The sequence below is a fragment of the Ambystoma mexicanum genome, chromosome 11 (assembly GCF_040938575.1).
Source record: "Ambystoma mexicanum isolate Mex_15411 chromosome 11, UKY_AmexF1_1, whole genome shotgun sequence".
In the NCBI taxonomy this organism is placed as follows: domain Eukaryota; kingdom Metazoa; phylum Chordata; class Amphibia; order Caudata; family Ambystomatidae; genus Ambystoma; species Ambystoma mexicanum.
Window position 1 is genome coordinate 990,092,709 of NC_090934.1, and position 17,999 is coordinate 990,110,707.

Here is a 17,999-nt window from a genome sequence, read left to right on the forward strand (position 1 = left end):
CACCTCGCCTCCTAAATTCCAGTGTTATGCTGACAAGATGCAGCTCTCCATTCATTTCTCCAGGAGCACGGAGAGGGCAGGAGCGCTTTCCCCACAGCCTGGACGCACATCCCATTGCAGCGACCCAGGACCACACTGTAAGAGCAGTTGGCCTCACATATGCACAGCCCATTGCACTTACCTTTACACCAGTTGAGCACACCGGTGCTTTGTGAACGAATTTGCTTGCAAACACGTTTGAGACCGATTCGATCATCCACACAGCGATCCAAGCTATTTACAGTATTCATTCAGCCTGACCCTAAAATGGCCGTTCCAGCCCTTGGATGGGCCAGCTCCACGTTGCCAAGCAATGAGCTTGCATTTTCGTCAATGCATGTCCGCTGGCAGGCGGAAGCCAGCACGTGCAGCAAAGACCCAGAAGACAAGGCCCTGTTTGTGCCTGTTAACGCATTGGAGCGCGCCATGCCCTATACCTTTCAAACTCTCTGAGGTATGTCTTCAATGATTCATAACATCCTCTGCATATAACTACTCTCCATTCACCATTACAGAGCCACATACCAGACCCGAAACTTTTACTCCCAGACTCGGCACTCTGTGCCATTCTAAATGTACTGTCATAACACTTCTACTGTGCAGCTAACAAGTTTGCATATCTGATTGGCCCTACTGGCATGCCATGCACTGTATTACTCTTCCACTGTGCTACTGTTAATGCGCCATTCAGAGTATCCGTTGTTACATGGAAAGTTTTGTTAATTGGTATAGTAAACCCTCTGTATCCTATCATATCGCATTGCTGATGTGCCTTGTCTGTATGTGCCTCTTAGCGTAGCCCTCTTTGCCCTAATAGCGAAGGTTACTGATATAACCCATTAGTACGTTTGATACTGCGTACATCCTTCAACAACAGTTGATTCGCCATAATGTGCGTGGCCATTATTCCTTGTTTAGTGAGTCCATCGCAAGTCTAAAATCTCTGATTGTCTGACGGGCCTGTGCGATATACTGTGTACTATGTATATATGTTGCCTTGCAAAACTAATTCTCTCTTGACATATCCAGCAAACCTTCAATATATTGTGTTTCTGTGGTGCCCCCAATAGTTGTGTGCTGTCAGCTACTCGGCTAACTCCCAGACAATCTCACTTTACTGTGCCTTAACTCAAGCGATGAGTACCAAATTATACTCTTCAGTCTCCAGCACAACTGTCCTCCCATCAAGCAGATAGCCATGCTTGGTTTGATGCTCATTACCATTTTCCCATTTTGGCTTATACCAGAGAGATTACCCTGCTCACATGGCGCATACCTCACCCATGGAAATTGAATGTCTAGAATAGCCTGCCATCGCTATCACCCCATCCCCTGCCCCACTCTGTTCTTACCATCTACACCCCCATTTCCGCCTGCCATGGCTAACCCAAAATCTCCAAAATCCATACTAAACAAGCCTAAGCCTGCTCCATCCAGCAAGCCAATACCTCGGGCAGATCATATTTATGTATCTAATCATTTGTCAGAGACAAATACTTACCCTATACTAGGTAAGTCTAGATTATTCCGACTAAGATCTCGAACCGCTGCAACCAACTCCCACTCCAACTCAGACTGGGATCTGCCTATCGACAAACAAGACAAAAACCTTCAGGAGCCACCTCTAAACTTACCCTTACAACTACTGTCAGACAGACTCCTCTCACCCCCGTAGAACCACCCACAGAGACAACAGCTAATATTAAAGGTGCCCTTATAAATGCCCGCTCTCTAGGAACCCATGCCATTGAAATTCACAACCTCATTATCGATCAAAAACTGGACTTACTTGTAATCACAGAAACATGGTTACATCCAGTTTATGGACCGCTACTGGCACTGGCTATCCCTCCAGACTCCAAAATTATCAGATCAGATAGAACTGCCACACCAGGAGGTGGTGTAGCCAGAATAGCTAAAACTAACCGACAACTCAGACTCTCTTCTATCGAAAAAATAAAAGGTTATGAAATTCTCCTAGCTAAAATCACCACCGACCACAAAACTACTCTTAATTTCCTAGTCATATATAGATCACCTGGTAGTAACACCCATCTGGAATTAGACTTACCTCTGGTGCTAACACCTTCTATTAAATCCAATAACAAATACATTGTCCTAGGTGACATAAACCTTGGGTTCAATGACAAGCAGGTCACCAAAGCAGATGCATTTTATACTCCACTCAAAGATATGAACTTCACCCAACTAGTAAATGCCCCCACTCATATCAAAGGTCGCACTCTGGATTGGATACTCACGCTGAACACACAAATAACTATCAATTCAATAGTGCCCCTTATCTGGACAGACCATTATAGCATACATTTCTCCATCACCAGTAAGGAGACAACCCTGCCAGCAACTAAAGTAATGGACACCGATACCACAAGAAACACTTGGAAGTTAACAGCTGAGAATCTAACCCCCATCCTAACCAAGGCACTGTCATCTAACATGGTCACGAGCAATAACTCTAGCATCCTGGCAGAGGCCTATCATAAGGGCCTCTCAGTTGCCATCGATTCAGCAGCACCGTTAACAACTAAAACAAGATGTGCAGATAAGCGAAAGGGCTTTTGGTTCAATGAGGAACAAGTAGCCCTAGGAAAAACCAAAAGAGCACTCGAACACCTTCACAAAAAATCACCTACAGCAAAGTCATCTTCCGCTTACAAAACTTCCAATAATAACTACAAAACCGCTATTATCACCCACAAAGCTAATGCCCACAACACCCGCATCAATAACGCCACGTCAAATTCTAAAGAGCTCATTTCCATTCTCAAGGAATGAGAAAACCCAACCCCGGCCACCACCCCTAGAGAATCTTAGCTGAAAAAATGAAACTACGGTCAATCTCAATAAATCTAATGATACAGAGGATCTCAAATTCCAATTCACCACAGTGTCCCAAGACACAGTGACAGACACCATAGCAAAACTTAAAGCCTCTAACTGCAAAGGCGATAACTTCCCTGCCCACTTAGTTAAACTCTGTGCTCCACTACTCACCCCTACCATCACGAAATTCGTTAATGCACCTTTCAACTCTAACTCAGTCCCGGCAAGACTAAAAGAAGCTTGGGTAACCCCCTTGCTAAAAAAAAACATCACTGGACGCCTCAATCCCACTAATTACCAACCAATAACCACAGTACCGTTTCTACTCAGGATCATCGACAAAATTGCCTATAATCAAATCCAAGCCCATCTTGAACATAATCATCTCTTAGGTGCTGGACAATCCGGGTTTAGACCCAACCATAGCACAGAGCCGGCCCTTCTGGACCTAAAAATTCAGACAGACTCCATCGGGGACGCAGGAAAACTCAGTATTCTTTTATTGTTAGATCTCCCTGCAGCCTTCGACTTAGTAGACCATGATAAACTACGTGACACACTAGAAAATTACTTCAGCTTCAGACTACTACAACAGCCTCTTCCTCTATCTGCCTAACTGCTCCCTTCGCCCCCTTCAACTAATCCAGAATAGGACTGCAAGACGTATCCTTGTTGTCAAGCCCAGGGACCGCATCTCTCTAGCCCTAAAATCTCTCCACTGGCTCACGGTTGCTGCGAGGATCAAGTTCAAGACCCTATGCATCATCCACAAGACTTTCTGGGGCCTGGGAACACGCTACATACAACTCTCTCCCCCTAAATACCTCCCTGCTAGAGCCTTTGTTCTTCTAGCTCCAAGTCTTTCCAAATCAGATGCTTCTCTAAGCACAGAGTGGGAGGTAGATCTCTCTCCTGCACAGGTGCCTCCCCATGGAATGGCCTCCTTGCCCCTCTCATACGTTCTGGAAGCTTTTCAAGACCCTCCTTTTCTCTTCCTCCTTCCCTCTCCCCCTCTCTTGCTAATGCTCCCTGACTCTTGACTGTCTGCCTAGTTCCTTCAGATGCTCACAGGACACCAGGCCCTGTTTGACCAGTCTACCCATGCACTTGATCTCCCTTGAAACCCCCAACCTGCACTTGTCTTCCGGCCTCCCTCCCTCTGCACTTGTCTGGGTGGGCATGCACTGCTTGAGGCCTTCCTGCCCCACATGTTGCACTTAGCATGTGGACCTGCTTTCGCCTGCACTCTCGCAGTCCATTGGCTCTGTCCACCTGCCCCCCCAGCCCCAACGGCGACACTCGCTTAACCCACGGGCCCTTCTGCCCTGACCGGCACTTCCACCCTGTCCAGCACTTCCCCCTCCGCTCTTTCCTGCACTTCTTGTTATTGCACTTTCACGATCCGAATGTCACAAGGCCTAGTAGGACAGTTTTGTTTTTGCCCCCTCCCCCCTTGTCTTGTTGTGCCTTGCAACATACTGTGCATAGGCATCTTATAAATACCCTAAAAATAAAATAAATCAACCTTCAACTGTGCAAAGTGCATATATTTATCTTTAGTCTACAGGAAATACCAAGTGTAATACATGTTTTAGGTTACAAATGCATGCCTGCAAGTCTTGTTTCCTCAAAAGAAGAATGTTAATAGTCTTCTGAGTTATTTATTCAGAATGGTAAGACGAGATGCATACACAGTAACCCTGGCAAAGGCATACAACCTTGGTGTTTCCCCATCACCCCTGCCTCAGATGAACCCATAAAGAGGGAAGGCATATCAGCATAGCATCCCCCCCAATCCAACAACACCATTGGCCAGGTCATCCCTTCTTGTCCAGAATCTTCGTTAAACAGCATCTTCGTTAAAACAGTTAAGCCCACGTATCATCTCAATCACCTTAACATCTCACAGCATCTTCGGTAAAACAGTTGAGCCCACGTGCCATCCCAATCACCATAACATCTCACAGCATCTTCAGTAAAACAGTTGAGCCCACGTGCCAGCCCATTCACCATAACATCTCACAGCATCTTTGGTAAAACAGTTGAGCCCATGTAACATCCCAACCACCATACCATCTCATAGCATCTTTAGTGAAACAGTTGAGCCATGTACCATCCCAATCTCCATACCATTTCACAGCATCTTCAGTAAAACAGTTGAGCCCACGTACCATCCCATTCGCCATGCCATCTCACAGCATCTTCAATAAAACAGTTGAGCCCATGTACTATCCCAATCACCATACCATCTCACAGCATCTTCGGTAAAACAGTTAAGCCCACGTATCATCTCAATCACCATAACATCTCACAGCATCTTCGGTAAAACAGTTGAGCCACGTACCATCTCAACCACCTGTTCCCCGAGGCTGCATTTGCACTTGTTGCCCTTAGTGCAGAACCCTTGCTTTGGTGTGTGGGTTGGCACGTGCTTCCTTGTTTAAATAAGTTAAATAAACTGTTCAAAATAGGGTTTGATTTACCTCTTCCAGTGCGATGTCTTCATTCCAGTTGCCAACTCTGACCGTAGCCTGATAGGCCCGGATGTCCAGGCTTGGCTCCACGCACTGCATGGTGGCGATTCTGTGGAAATAGAACAAACCTATGGTTCTGTCGTGTAGCAGTGGAGGGTTAGCCAATGGTGAGTTCAGGGGAGGTTGGTTTAGGGACAACGGCAATGTAGGTGATTTATACCTAACCAGTCTGCCCTCTGCTTCACAACATGGCGCTCTTAGGTGGGCTTTCTTTAAAAATGTTTGTATTTTATTATATCGGGAAAGCAATACATGAAGATTAAACAAGGATGGTATAATTAAATGAACAAATAAATAATATATATAATAAGAAGAGACAAATAAATAACGTCCCTGTGGAAAAGGTCAAAAGTAAAGATGAGTTTCAGAAGAGGGTGAAAGGTGTCTATTCAGATAGGAACAGAGGGGGCAGGCGGAGGACTGGCATGCAGGTGGGAACAGAGGGGGCAAGGAGAGGACGGGTATTCAGGTTAGAAAAGATGGGGGCAGGGCAAGGACGCACATTCCACAGTTTCGAAACGAGGATAGAAAACAAGCACAAAAGAGAAGAAGGGCATGGTGAACATGGAAGGGCAATGAGAGTTTGCCAGGTCGATGAAGTGGATGGTCAGCGATTTAGACCAGGATCATAAAGGAAGGATTAGAGGAATGGCAAACCATGAATACATTTAAGTACAATACAAAGTCAATTAAAAGCAAAGCAAGTAGCAAAATAGGACCATTGGAGGGGTGGCATTGCCAGAATTTCTGTAGAATGTTTTGCTTTTCAAGCCATGCTTTGGGGTTTCCCTCCCCTCCTCCTCATTACTGACTTGCTTACTCCTTTAGACTCTGGGTTACCGTCAATAACTCTAACGCTGTTCCCTACAATGCAAGATTATATTGATTCTCATTCTCTAAAGTCTGTGGACTTTGTGATTTCTCTCCACCATTAAACATGCAGAGGCTCCCTTGTTCCTAACAGTCTTGCTTGAGTATATTATGAGATTTTACAGGCTGAACACAGGCAAGAATCTCAAAAGCAAGTATTTCTAAATATCAACTGAGGCTGCATCCTAGTCCCTTTGTTAAGATGCCCAATGGTGACATTCACACCAAGGACACTGTGCAGGATCAACATGCATGGTACCAACTGTGGAACGTACCCTGATTAATATTCTATTTTGGGAGGGATGCTATGAGTATGTGTGATGCCCCTATACAGAGGGTTGCTCCGGCAATTGAGTCCACTTCCGTGCAGCAGAACTCCCGAGGTTGACATACAGGATCATATGATGGGACTCCATAAAGCGTGGTTGGGTGAATGTGTAATGATATTGACATTCACAGGGAACACCATCTAAGTACTTGGTGTGTCGTGATTGCTTCAGGAGTTCACAGATCTATAGTAGTGTTCCTACGCCAGAAGAGCATAACATTAACCAGGGCCGGCAAAGTTCTGTTAGGAGAAGTGACAATAATGGAATGTGGATCTCTAGTGGAATATGGTTCTGAGATGTGGCTCATCAGCAGCCTTACTCTTGGGATCTATTCTTTCAGCTATGCAGTACCAGGGAGTCATGGCCTTGGAATCTGGTGCATGGATTTGTGGAGTATCAAGCACAACAGGGGTTCACGAGTTTCACATTTGGCAAAAACGGCCTTAATAAGACCCAGTGTAAAGTCTGGGTTCATTGATATCAGTGAGATGGTGCCCAGACCCAGCTGAATTTTAAGGCATGTACACCCTTTATCCCATTATTGTATTGTGCAGTGAGTTGTGGGCTAGAGGTTCTCGCCCATCAATCTCCCTTCAGGGGACACAAACGGTATTGGATTCCCACGACCCCGGACAGACCACCATATGACCAATTTGCACAGCTAAGAGATAGCAGTATAAGTCAGGGATACCCCGGCCCCTCTAAATAGTTGCTCTTTGCAACACCTTTCGTGGCACTCGGTGAAGCTTCTTGACCCAGATATACTTAAATAATGCCCCTGTTCCAAGTCTCGATAAATGACCAAGCCTTTATCCACAATGCTGGGATATTTTCCTGGTATAGATCTCCTTATGTATGCATAATTCTAAAACCCAAGTATTCTTCTAATGACTCTGCATACTGAAACAGATATGTGTTACGTGACCTATTTATGCGTTGGCGTGGCAATGAGATATGTAATACCAGCCACGTTAATTTTGAAACCTGAAAGTCCCTCAAAGCGTGTGATTGACACGATCAGGGGCGGGATCGAGGACTCCACCTCTGCCAAAAATACCAACACAGCATTGGCATATAATGCCAGCTTGTAGACTTTATCTAGGATTGTGACCCCTTTGATCCTGTCATCAGAGCGAATGGATATTGCCAACGGCCCCATGGCAAAGGCAAAAATCAAGGGTGAGAGTAGACATCCCGGACGAGTGCCCCAGCACAATGGGATTGGAGCCAACCGTTAACCCTCAGTCTGGTACATGGGATCTGATAATTCGTCATCACCATCCGTACTAGGTTTGGGCCCAACCCAAAGGATTTCAACATCAAAACCACAAAGCCCCTTCACAGTCGAGAGCCTGCCTCTACCACCCTTCTAATGTTGTTGTGAGTGTTCCATCCTACTATGAATCCAGTTTGATCAGCAGTAATCTGTCCCGATTGCATGGACATCTGCGTGGCTGCCATGATTTATGCATTTCCATTGAGATGGAATACTATGTGACCCTCTGTGGTGCACACTAGAATTAATGAATGTGCTACCATCTACAGATATTTTCCTGAGACTTTCGGAGAGAAATATTACAAGGTAAGGCAACTGGACAGGGAGTTTTCTGGGTAGTAAGAAGTACAGCGATATGAAAATATGCATTACCAATAACAAATATTGCTTTCAAATTTGCTATAAGAAAATATTTGTGTTTACAGGGTTCAAAATTGAGGGGAGTTGGGAGTTCTTTAGTTCCTGGTTCTAACCTAGAAGAGCCTGGTTAGCTTGAAACCAACAGCTACCAGGAGCTACTTTTAGATCTCCAGGTCACTTTACGCTGAAAAAACATACTTTGGTGAATTTGAACTCTGTGCGTTCGGGACAGTCTATAAATATTAGGGCCAATCTATAAATATTAGGACACATCTATATGACATGTCAAGTATAAGGATTCATATATAGTGGGAAAATGGTAAGTTTGCATTTTATGTGGAAGTTAGATTTGCAGACTGCTACGTACTAGCTCCTCGTTCCCAAGTGGTTCCTGGCCACTGGTTTATGCTGCATATCCAGGAGCTGCTTTTAGCTCCTGCTTATCCAATCCTAATTTCGATCCCTGTGTTTATGTGAATTCTAATGTATCAATGTATGGTCTCTTGGTCAGGGGAAACCCAGCTAAGGATGCTGGAGACCAACGATTAAGTTGTGGGCCTAGGAGAATTTGAAATAGTTAACAAATGGCAGCTCTAGAAAGCTAGTGTGAGATGGGGCAAGATAAAGGGTGGGAAATCCAAGGTCTGGTATCTCACGAGTTCCACTTCACGTCATCAAACCTCATTCTGACCAACAGGCTCCTGGGATATAATTGGGAAAATGTGTGGGTAAAGGGCAATACACTCCAATGCCATAAAAGGAAACCAGATTAACAGATGTTGCAGGCACCCACCATACCCAAGTCTGAGGACACAGAAGCGATGCTCAATATTTCTAAACATATCCTACAATGACATCAAGCAATAATACAGGTCCTTTCACTCCTACAATCTACAATGTAACCATTGGGTTGAGTTAATGAGGGCATTGATGCTATCGCTCAATGATCGCAACATCAACCACCGGGAAAAAAATCAACTTTGAATGGAAATAATTCAAAATGAACCTGCCACATTATGGCTAACCCTTGGGAGGTCAGACCGCATAGCTGCACTTTGGAAAGAGTCTAATGACTCCAGGTGGAAGGAGGATACAGTTCAGTGCCATGTGCAGTATTGTCAAAGGTTACTCTGCCAGAAGCCAGCATACAACCCATGGCTGACCACACACTACACCATAGTCCTTCCTTTAAAGTCAAATTCCTCCAACTCAGTACACCAAGAGAACTACAAGAAGACCAAGAATGGAGGAAAGTCATCTAGAATTCCTGGACCAGTACTATGAAATAGAAACAATCCAAGTCTACATGCCTTCGGAAACCAATTTTTAAACTGCTTTAATTAAAGAAACTTTACATAGAAAAGAACCCCCATAGGAAGGGTCTTATTTCCAGAAGTACTCCAAAATGGCCACATGTCTTGGAACAGGCCTTTAGACCTTGCTATCAGCAGCCTCGGACAGACCATCGCAGAGATAATATTCTGAACTGACCCATGAATCTGGGCCAGATATCTCTATTCAGGAATTGCGCTGTCCTTTAAAAAAGGGATTATGCCATTCCCGGAGACTATGCCAGCGTAAAAGTTACACAGAGTGTGTGGTGGATCCAGCTATACTCGGCTCTGTATTAACAGTCGGACCCCACTCACCATAACCTATGTGAATCAAATCATCCTCTTCCATGGTCTGAAGCGGCCTCAAGGTGACATCTATAGTTCCCGTAGAAATTTGCTTAAATAAACGTTTGCAGCACGCGCACCTGAGACATGAGGTGAAGGGGCTACACAAAGAACAGTAAGGGGATCAGAGGTCGTTTTACAGAAACCAGAATGCACTGGGGAAATGGCCAGGGCCCAGGAACATGTTCTATTAACAGTACGGGGATACCGGGCCTGTTCTGGGAACATGTAGTATGAGCAGTATGAGAATCGGAAGCTAGCTTACAGAAGCCAGGATGTAATGGGGAAATTAGCAGGGCCCAGGAACATGTTCTATGAACAGTACAGGGACAGCAGGAATGTTTTGGGAACATGTAATATGAGAAGTATGAGAAAAGGAGGAACCACGATGCAACGGCGAAATGTTCAGGGCCCAGGAACATGTTCTATGAACTGTATGGGGACAGGAGGTCTGGTCTCGGAACATGTAAAATGAGCAGAATAAGACTAGGAGGCTGGCTTACAGAAACCAGAATGCACTGGGGAATTGGCGCAGCTTCACCTCACTGATGAGGCCCAACAAGGCTGAAACATGTGTATGGGGTTGCTGTTGGTACTCTTGTTCAGAGAGGAATTGCCATAGCATTTCGGTGCTGGACTGCCCATGTGGGCGGGACAAAGACTGATGTGCAAATGGATATTTCCCATCTGTGAAAGGTCCAGTGAGCAAAAAGTGTGTGCTGCAAACTCTCATCTCAGAACAGGTTATCATGCCATGTTCTCTCTGGAGAGGAGCGCCTGCTACCTTTTTTGAAATATTTGCAAGGAACTTGGGTTTGGTCACCCTAAATTACCTGGGGGCAACCAGACGTGGACTCCCTGCTCACTGTGCTCAGAGAGGCACAGCTTCACCTCACTGATGAGGCCCAACAAGGCTGAAACATGTGTATGGGGTTGCTGTTGGTACTCTTGTTCAGATAGGAATTGCCATAGCATTTCGGTGCTGGACTGCCCGTGTGGGCGGGACAAAGACTGATAAGCAAATGGATATTTCCCATCTGTGAAAGGTACAGTGAGCAAAAAGCGTGTGCTGCAAACTCTCATCTCAGAACAGGTTATCATGCCATGTTCTTTCTGGAGAGGAGCGCCTGTTTTGGGAGCATGTAATATGAGAAGTATGAGAAATGGAGGAACCAGCATGCAATGGGGAAATGTACAGGGCCCAAGAACATGTTCTATGAACTCTATGGGAACAGGAGGCCTGTTCTGGGAATGTGTAATATGAGCAGTAAGAGAATAAGAGGCTGGCTTACAGAAACCAGAATGCACCGGGGAAATGGGCAGGGCCCAGGAACATGTTCTATTAACAGTACGAGGATAGGAGGCCTGTTCTGGGAACATGTAATATGAGCAGTATGAGAATAGGAAGTTGATTTACGAGAAAACCGTGATGCAATGGGGGAATGAGCAGGGCCCAGAAACCTGTTCTATGAACAGTACGGGGATAGGAGGCCTGTTCTGGGAACATGTAATATGAGCAGTATGAGAATAGGAGTCCGGCTTAAAGAAACCAGAATGCACTGGGGAAATGGGGCAGGGTCCAGGAACATGTTCTATGAACAGTACAGGATAGGTGGCCTTTTCGGGGGAACATGTTATATGAGCAGTATGAGAATAGGAAGCTGGCTTACAGAAACCAGGATGCAATGGGGAAATTACAAGGGCCTGCGGAACTTGTTCTATGAACTGTATCGGGATAGGAGGCCTGTTCTGGGTACATTAAATATGAGCAGTATGAGAATAGGAGGCTGGCTTACAGAAACCCAGATGCAATGTGGAAATTAGGACCCAGGAACATGTTCTATGAACTGTATGGGGATAGGAGGCCTGTTCTGGCAACATGTAATATGAGCAGTTTGAGAATAGGAGGCCTGCTTACAGAAACCTGGATGTAATGGGGAAATTTAGACTCAGGAACTATGAACAGTACAGGGATTGCAGGCCTATTCTGGGAGCATGTAATATGAGAAGTATGAGAAATGGAGGAACCAGCATGCAATGGGGACATGTACAGGGCCCAGGAACATGTTCTATGAACAGTACAAGGATAGCAGGCCTGTTCTGGGAACATGAAATATGAGCGGTATGAGAATAGGAAGTTGACTTACGAGAAAACCGGGATGCAATGGGGGAATGAGCAGGGGCAAGGAACATGTTATGTGAACAGTATGGGAATAGGAGGCCTGTTCTGGGAAAACGTAATATGAGCAGTATGAGAATAGGAGGCCGGCTTACAGAAACCAGAATGCACTGGGGAAATGGGCCAGGGCCCAGAAACATGAACTATGAACAGTACGGGACAGCAGGCCTGTTCTGGGAACTTTTAATATGAGAAGTATGAGAATAGGAGGCTGGCATACAGAAACCACAATGCACATGGGAAATGGGCAGGGCCCAGGAACATGTTATATGAACGGTACAGGGATACCAGGCCTGTTCTGGGAAAATATAGTATGAGCAGTATGAGAATAGGAGGCCGGTTTACAGAAACCAGAATGCACTGGGGAAATGGGGCACGGTCCAGGAACGTGTTCTATGAACAGTACGGGATAGGAGGCCTGTTCTGGGAACATGTAGTATGAGCAGTATGAGAATAGGAGGCCGGTTTACAGAAACCAGGATGCAATGGGGAAATTAGCAGGGGCCAGGAACATGTTCTATGAACAGTGCGGGGATAGAAGGCCTGTTCTGGGAACATGTAATATGATAAGTATGAGAATAGGAAGCTGACTTACAGAAACCGGGATGCACAGGGGAAATGAGCAGGGCCCAGGAACATGTTCTATGAACAGTGCGGAATAGGAGGCCTGTTCTGGGAACATGTAACATGAGCAGTATGAGAATAGGAGTCCGGCTTAGAGAAACCAGAATGCACTGGGGAAATGGGGCACGGTCCAGGAACATGTTCTATGAACAGTACGGGAATGCAGGCCTGTTCTGGGAACATGTAATATGATAAGTATGAGGTGGCCTGTTCTGGGAACATGTTATATGAGCAGTATGAGAATAGGAGGCTGGCTTACAGAAACCGGGATGCAATGGGGAAATTACAAGGGCCCGCGGAACATGTTCTATGAACTGTATCGGGATAGAAGGCCTGTTCTGGGTGCATGTAATATGAGCAGTATGAGAATGGGAGGTCTGCTAACAGAAACCTGGATGTAATGGGGAAATTAGCACTCAGGAATTATGAACAGTACAGGGATCACAGGCCTGTTCTGGGAACATGTAATATGAGCAGTATGAGAATAGGAGGCTAGCTTACAGAAACCCAGATGCAATGTGATATGATATGATATGGCATTTGTAACGCGCCTATACACAAGTGTTTCAATGGGGAAATTAGGACCCAGGAACATGTTCTATGAACTGTATCGGGATAGAAGGCCTGTTCTGGGTGCATGTAATATGAGCAGTATGAGAATGGGAGGCCTGCTTACAGAAACCTGGATGTAATGGGGAAATTAGCACTCAGGAATTATGAACAGTACAGGGATCGCAGGCCTGTTCTGGGAACATGTAATATATGAAGTAAGAGAAATGGAGGAACCTGCATGCAATGGGGAAATGTACAGGGCCGAGGAACATGTTCTATAAACTTTATGGGAACAGGAGGCCTGTTCTGGGAATGTGTAATATGAGCAGTAAGAGAATAGGAGGCCGGTTTACAGAAACCAGAATGCACTGGGGAAATGGGGCAGGGCCCAGGAACATGTTCTATGAACAATACGGGAATGCAGGCCTGTTCTGGGAACATGTAATATGATAAGTATGAGAATAGGAAGCTGACTTACAGAAACCGGATGCACAGGGGAAATGAGCAGGGCCCAGGAACATGTTCTATGAACAGTGCGGAATAGGAGGCCTGTTCTGGGAACATGTAACATGAGCAGTATGAGAATAGGAGTCCGGCTTAGAGAAACCAAAATGCACTGGGGAAATGGGGCACAGTCCAGGAACATGTTCTATGAACAGTACGGGATAGGTGGCCTGTTCTGGGAACATGTTATATGAGCAGTATGAGAATAGGAGGCTGTCTTACAGAAACCGGGATGCAATGGGGAAATTACAAGGGCCCGCGGAACATGTTCTATGAAGTGCATCGGGATAGGAGGCCTGTTCTGGGTGCATGTAATATGAGCAGTATGAGAATGGGAGGCCTGCTTAAAGAAACCTGGATGTAATGGGGGAAATTAGCACTCAGGAATTATGAACAGTACAGGGATCACAGGCCTGTTCTGGGAACATGTAATATGAGCAGTATGAGAATAGGAGGCTGGCTTACAGAAACCCAGATGCAATGGGGAAATTAGGACCCAGGAACATGTTCTATGAACTGTATGAGGATATGAGGCCTGTTCTGGCAACATGTAATATGAGCAGTATGAGAATAGGAGGCCTGCTTACAGAAACCTGGATGTAATGGGGAAATTAGGACTCAGGAACTATGAACAGTACAGGGATCGCAGGCCCGTTCTGGGGGGAACATGTAATATATGAAGTAAGAGAAATGGAGGAACCAGCATGCAATGGGGAAATGTACAGGGCCGAGGAACATGTTCTATAAACTTTATGGGAACAGGAGGCCTGTTCTGGGAATGTGTAATATGAGCAGTAAGAGAATAGGAGGCCGGTTTACAGAAACCAGAATGCACTGGGGAAATGGGGCAGGGCCCAGGAACATGTTCTATGAACAGTACGGGAATGCAGGCCTGTTCTGGGAACATGTAATATGATAAGTATGAGAATAGGAAGCTGACTTACAGAAACCGGGATGCACAGGGGAAATGAGCAGGGCCCAGGAACATGTTCTATGAACAGTGCGGAACAGGAGGCCTGTTCTGGGAACATGTAATATGATAAGTATGAGAATAGGAAGCTGACTTACAGAAACCGGGAAGCACAGGGGAAATGAGCAGGGCCCAGGAACATGTTCTATGAACAGTACGGGACAGCAGGCCTGTTCTGGGAACATGTAATATGAGAAGTATGAGAATAGGAGGCTGGCATACAGAAACCACAATGCACAGGGGAAATGGGCAGGGCCAAGTAACATGTTATATGAATGGTACAGGGATACCAGGCCTGTTTTGGGAACATGTGGTATGAGCAGTATGAGAATAGGAGGCTGGTTTACAGAAACAAGGATGCAATGGGGAAATTAGCAGGGGCCAGGAACATGTTCTATGAACAGTGCGGGATAGGAGGCCTGTTCTGGGAACATCTCATATGATCAGTATGAGAATAGGAAGCCCAGTAACATGTTCTATGAACCGTGCGGGGATAGGAGGCCTGTTCTGGGAACATGTAATATGAGCAGTATGTGAATAGGAAGCTGACTTACGAGAAAACCGGGATGCAATGGGGGAATGAGCAGGGTCCAGGAACATGTTCTATGAACAGTACGGGGATAGGAGGCCTGTTCTGGGAACATTTAATATGAGCAGTATGAGAATAGGAGGCCGGTTTACAGAAACCAGAATGCACTGGAGAAATGGGGCAGGGTCCAGGAAAATGTTCTATGAACAGTACGGGATAGGAGGCCTGTTCTGGGAACATGTAATATGAGCAGTATGAGAATAGGAGGCTGGCTTACAGAAACCAGAATGCACTGGAGAAATGGGGCAGGGTCCAGGAACATGTTCTATGAACAGTACGGGATAGGAGGCCTGTTCTGGGAACATGTAATATGAGCAGTATGAGAATAGGAGGCCGGCTTACAGAAACCAGAATGCACTGGAGAAATGGGGCAGGGTCCAGGAAAATGTTCTATGAACAGTACGGGATAGGAGGCCTGTTCTGGGAACATGTTATATGAGCAGTATGAGAATAGGAGGCTGGCTTACAGAAACCGGGATGCAATGGGGAAATGAGCAGGGACGCGGAACATGTTCTATGAACTGTATCGGGATAGGAGGCCTGTTCTGGGAACATGTAATATGAGCAGTTTGAGAACAGGAAGCTGGCTTACAGAAACCCAGATGCAATGGGGGAATGAGCAGGGGCCAGGAACATGTTCTATGAACTGTATGGGTATAGGAGGCCTGTTCTGGGAACTTGTAATATGAGCAGTATGAGACTAGGAAGCTGACTTACGAGAAAACCGGGATGCAATGGGGGAATGAGCAGGGCACAGGAACATGTTCTATGAACAGTACGGGGATAGGAGGCCTGTTCTGGGAACATGTAATATGAGCAGTATGAAAATAGGAGGCCGGTTTACAGAAACAAGGATGCAATTGGGAAAGGGACAGGGTCCGGGAATATGTACTATGAACAGTATGGGGATAGGAAGCCGGCTTACAGGAATCAGGTTGCAACGGGCAGGGATGGACTGGCCTATGGGGAACGCTGGAGATTTCCCAGTAGGCCTCTGCACCCCGGGCCTCTTTTTTTGTGGTAACCTATGTTATTTGCACATGTTCTCATAGGAAAACGAATGAGCTTGCTGAAAATGTGTACTGTGGAGCCATTTTGAAAATTATTTACAGGGCCACTTTTTGGTTCCCAGTCCACCCCTGACAATGGGGAAGGGTCCGGGAACATGAACTAGGAACAGATGGGGATAGGAGGCCGGCTGACACAAACCAGGATGCAATGGGGGAAAAGGCAAGATCCAGAAACACGTACTGGGAACAGTATGGGGGATTGAAGGCCAGCTTACAGAAACCAGAATACAAAGGGAAAAGGGGCCGGGTCCGGGAACACAGTACGGGATAAGAGCCCGACTTACAGAAAACAGGATGCAATGTGGAAAGGTGCACGGTCAGGGGACATGGACCATGAATAGCAGGGGGATTAGGAAGCCGGCGTACAGAAAGCAGGATGCAATGAGGGAGGGGCAGGGACCATATAATATAAACAGTAGACTGGTCAATTCGTCTTTACAAGTTTGCATTATATCACCTTCTGGGAGATCCAAAATCACTCAATTTGCTTTATGTTGAGGCCAATATTATATATAACCCGTCTTGCGTTTCCACAACAAGGAATTTGGTTACTTTACCCAATCCCCATCTGACATGCCCCCTTGCCTTTTCCAGTGCCCCAATGTCTGAACATGGCTCCAGCCATTACATTTACATCCACGCCCCCGCAATTTTTTCCACTGTGTAAATGGCTCCTGCATCCCTTTCCTGTTCTCATGGCCATCATTTGTGCAATCCACTCCATACGCCATCCCTGTTTCAATGCACACCCCATTATTGACGTTTCTCTTCACACGACAGCTCCATTCACTTCAAATCCATCCATTCACTTCAAATCCACCCATCTCTGCCAGATTAATTCCCCTCTTTTACCCAACCCTCATTTTTACATGAAACTATTATTCTGAGCAATATACCCGCTTTCGTTTCTGTTCTTCCCAGCTCCCCGCCTTACCTGGAATCGGATTCAGAGGTTGAATGTGCTTGAATCTTTTGTTTACGGTTTCCATGGAGATGGAGTGTCACTTCCGTGGGCGGAGTCCCACTGCAAGTGGGGGCTGCGCGGTGGGCGGCGCTGCGATACAGGAAGTTGAGAAAGCTGCTTTGCGCAGCCAGATGTTTAGGCGCGACGGATTCGACGCCTGACGTTCTGTCGCAGCTGTTTTGCCGGAGGTGTCCTCTCGCGCGCAAAATGTGTCGTGGCCAGCTGCGGGACGCAGGAACCTCTTGGCGCCCCTGTTGTATGATATGTTGCATCCCCGTGGCTGCGCAGTGTCAGAATCTTCATACATGTTCAACGTCTGCCCTCTTGTGGGCATATTTGTTAAACCAGTTTTAATATCATATTCACAATTACTGGAGGGTCTGTCTCTACAGTAAGAAGATCCAAAATACTAACTTAAAATATGTCCCTCATTGTCTCCAAACGCAATCGTCCCAACCCACGGACGCAGAGTTTGCCGTTTGCAGGGTTTCCTCCCGACTTTGAAGGCAAACATCCCATAGAAACCCGTTTAAGTTGAAGAAACACTGACTGAAGCCCGGTATAAAGTATGCTAGGTCCGACGACACGGAGCCCGGCGGAATGGAGGAGGCACCCC

The 17,999-nt window shown here is 46.1% G+C and overlaps 1 protein-coding gene across 1 annotated transcript in view; it reads right to left on the reverse strand.

The window, feature by feature from the left end:
* CFAP161 (cilia and flagella associated protein 161) overlaps positions 1 to 17,692 on the reverse strand; it is a 162,336-nt gene extending 144,644 nt beyond the window's left edge. The window contains exons 1-2 of the mRNA XM_069624165.1: positions 17,354 to 17,692; positions 5,367 to 5,466 (exon numbers count right to left, since the gene is read on the reverse strand). Coding sequence (XP_069480266.1) covers positions 5,367 to 5,466; positions 17,354 to 17,655 — 402 coding nt within the window. The 5' untranslated portion in view covers positions 17,656 to 17,692. The remainder of the gene's footprint in view (positions 1 to 5,366; positions 5,467 to 17,353) is intronic.
* Between the last annotated feature and the right edge of the window lie 307 nt (positions 17,693 to 17,999).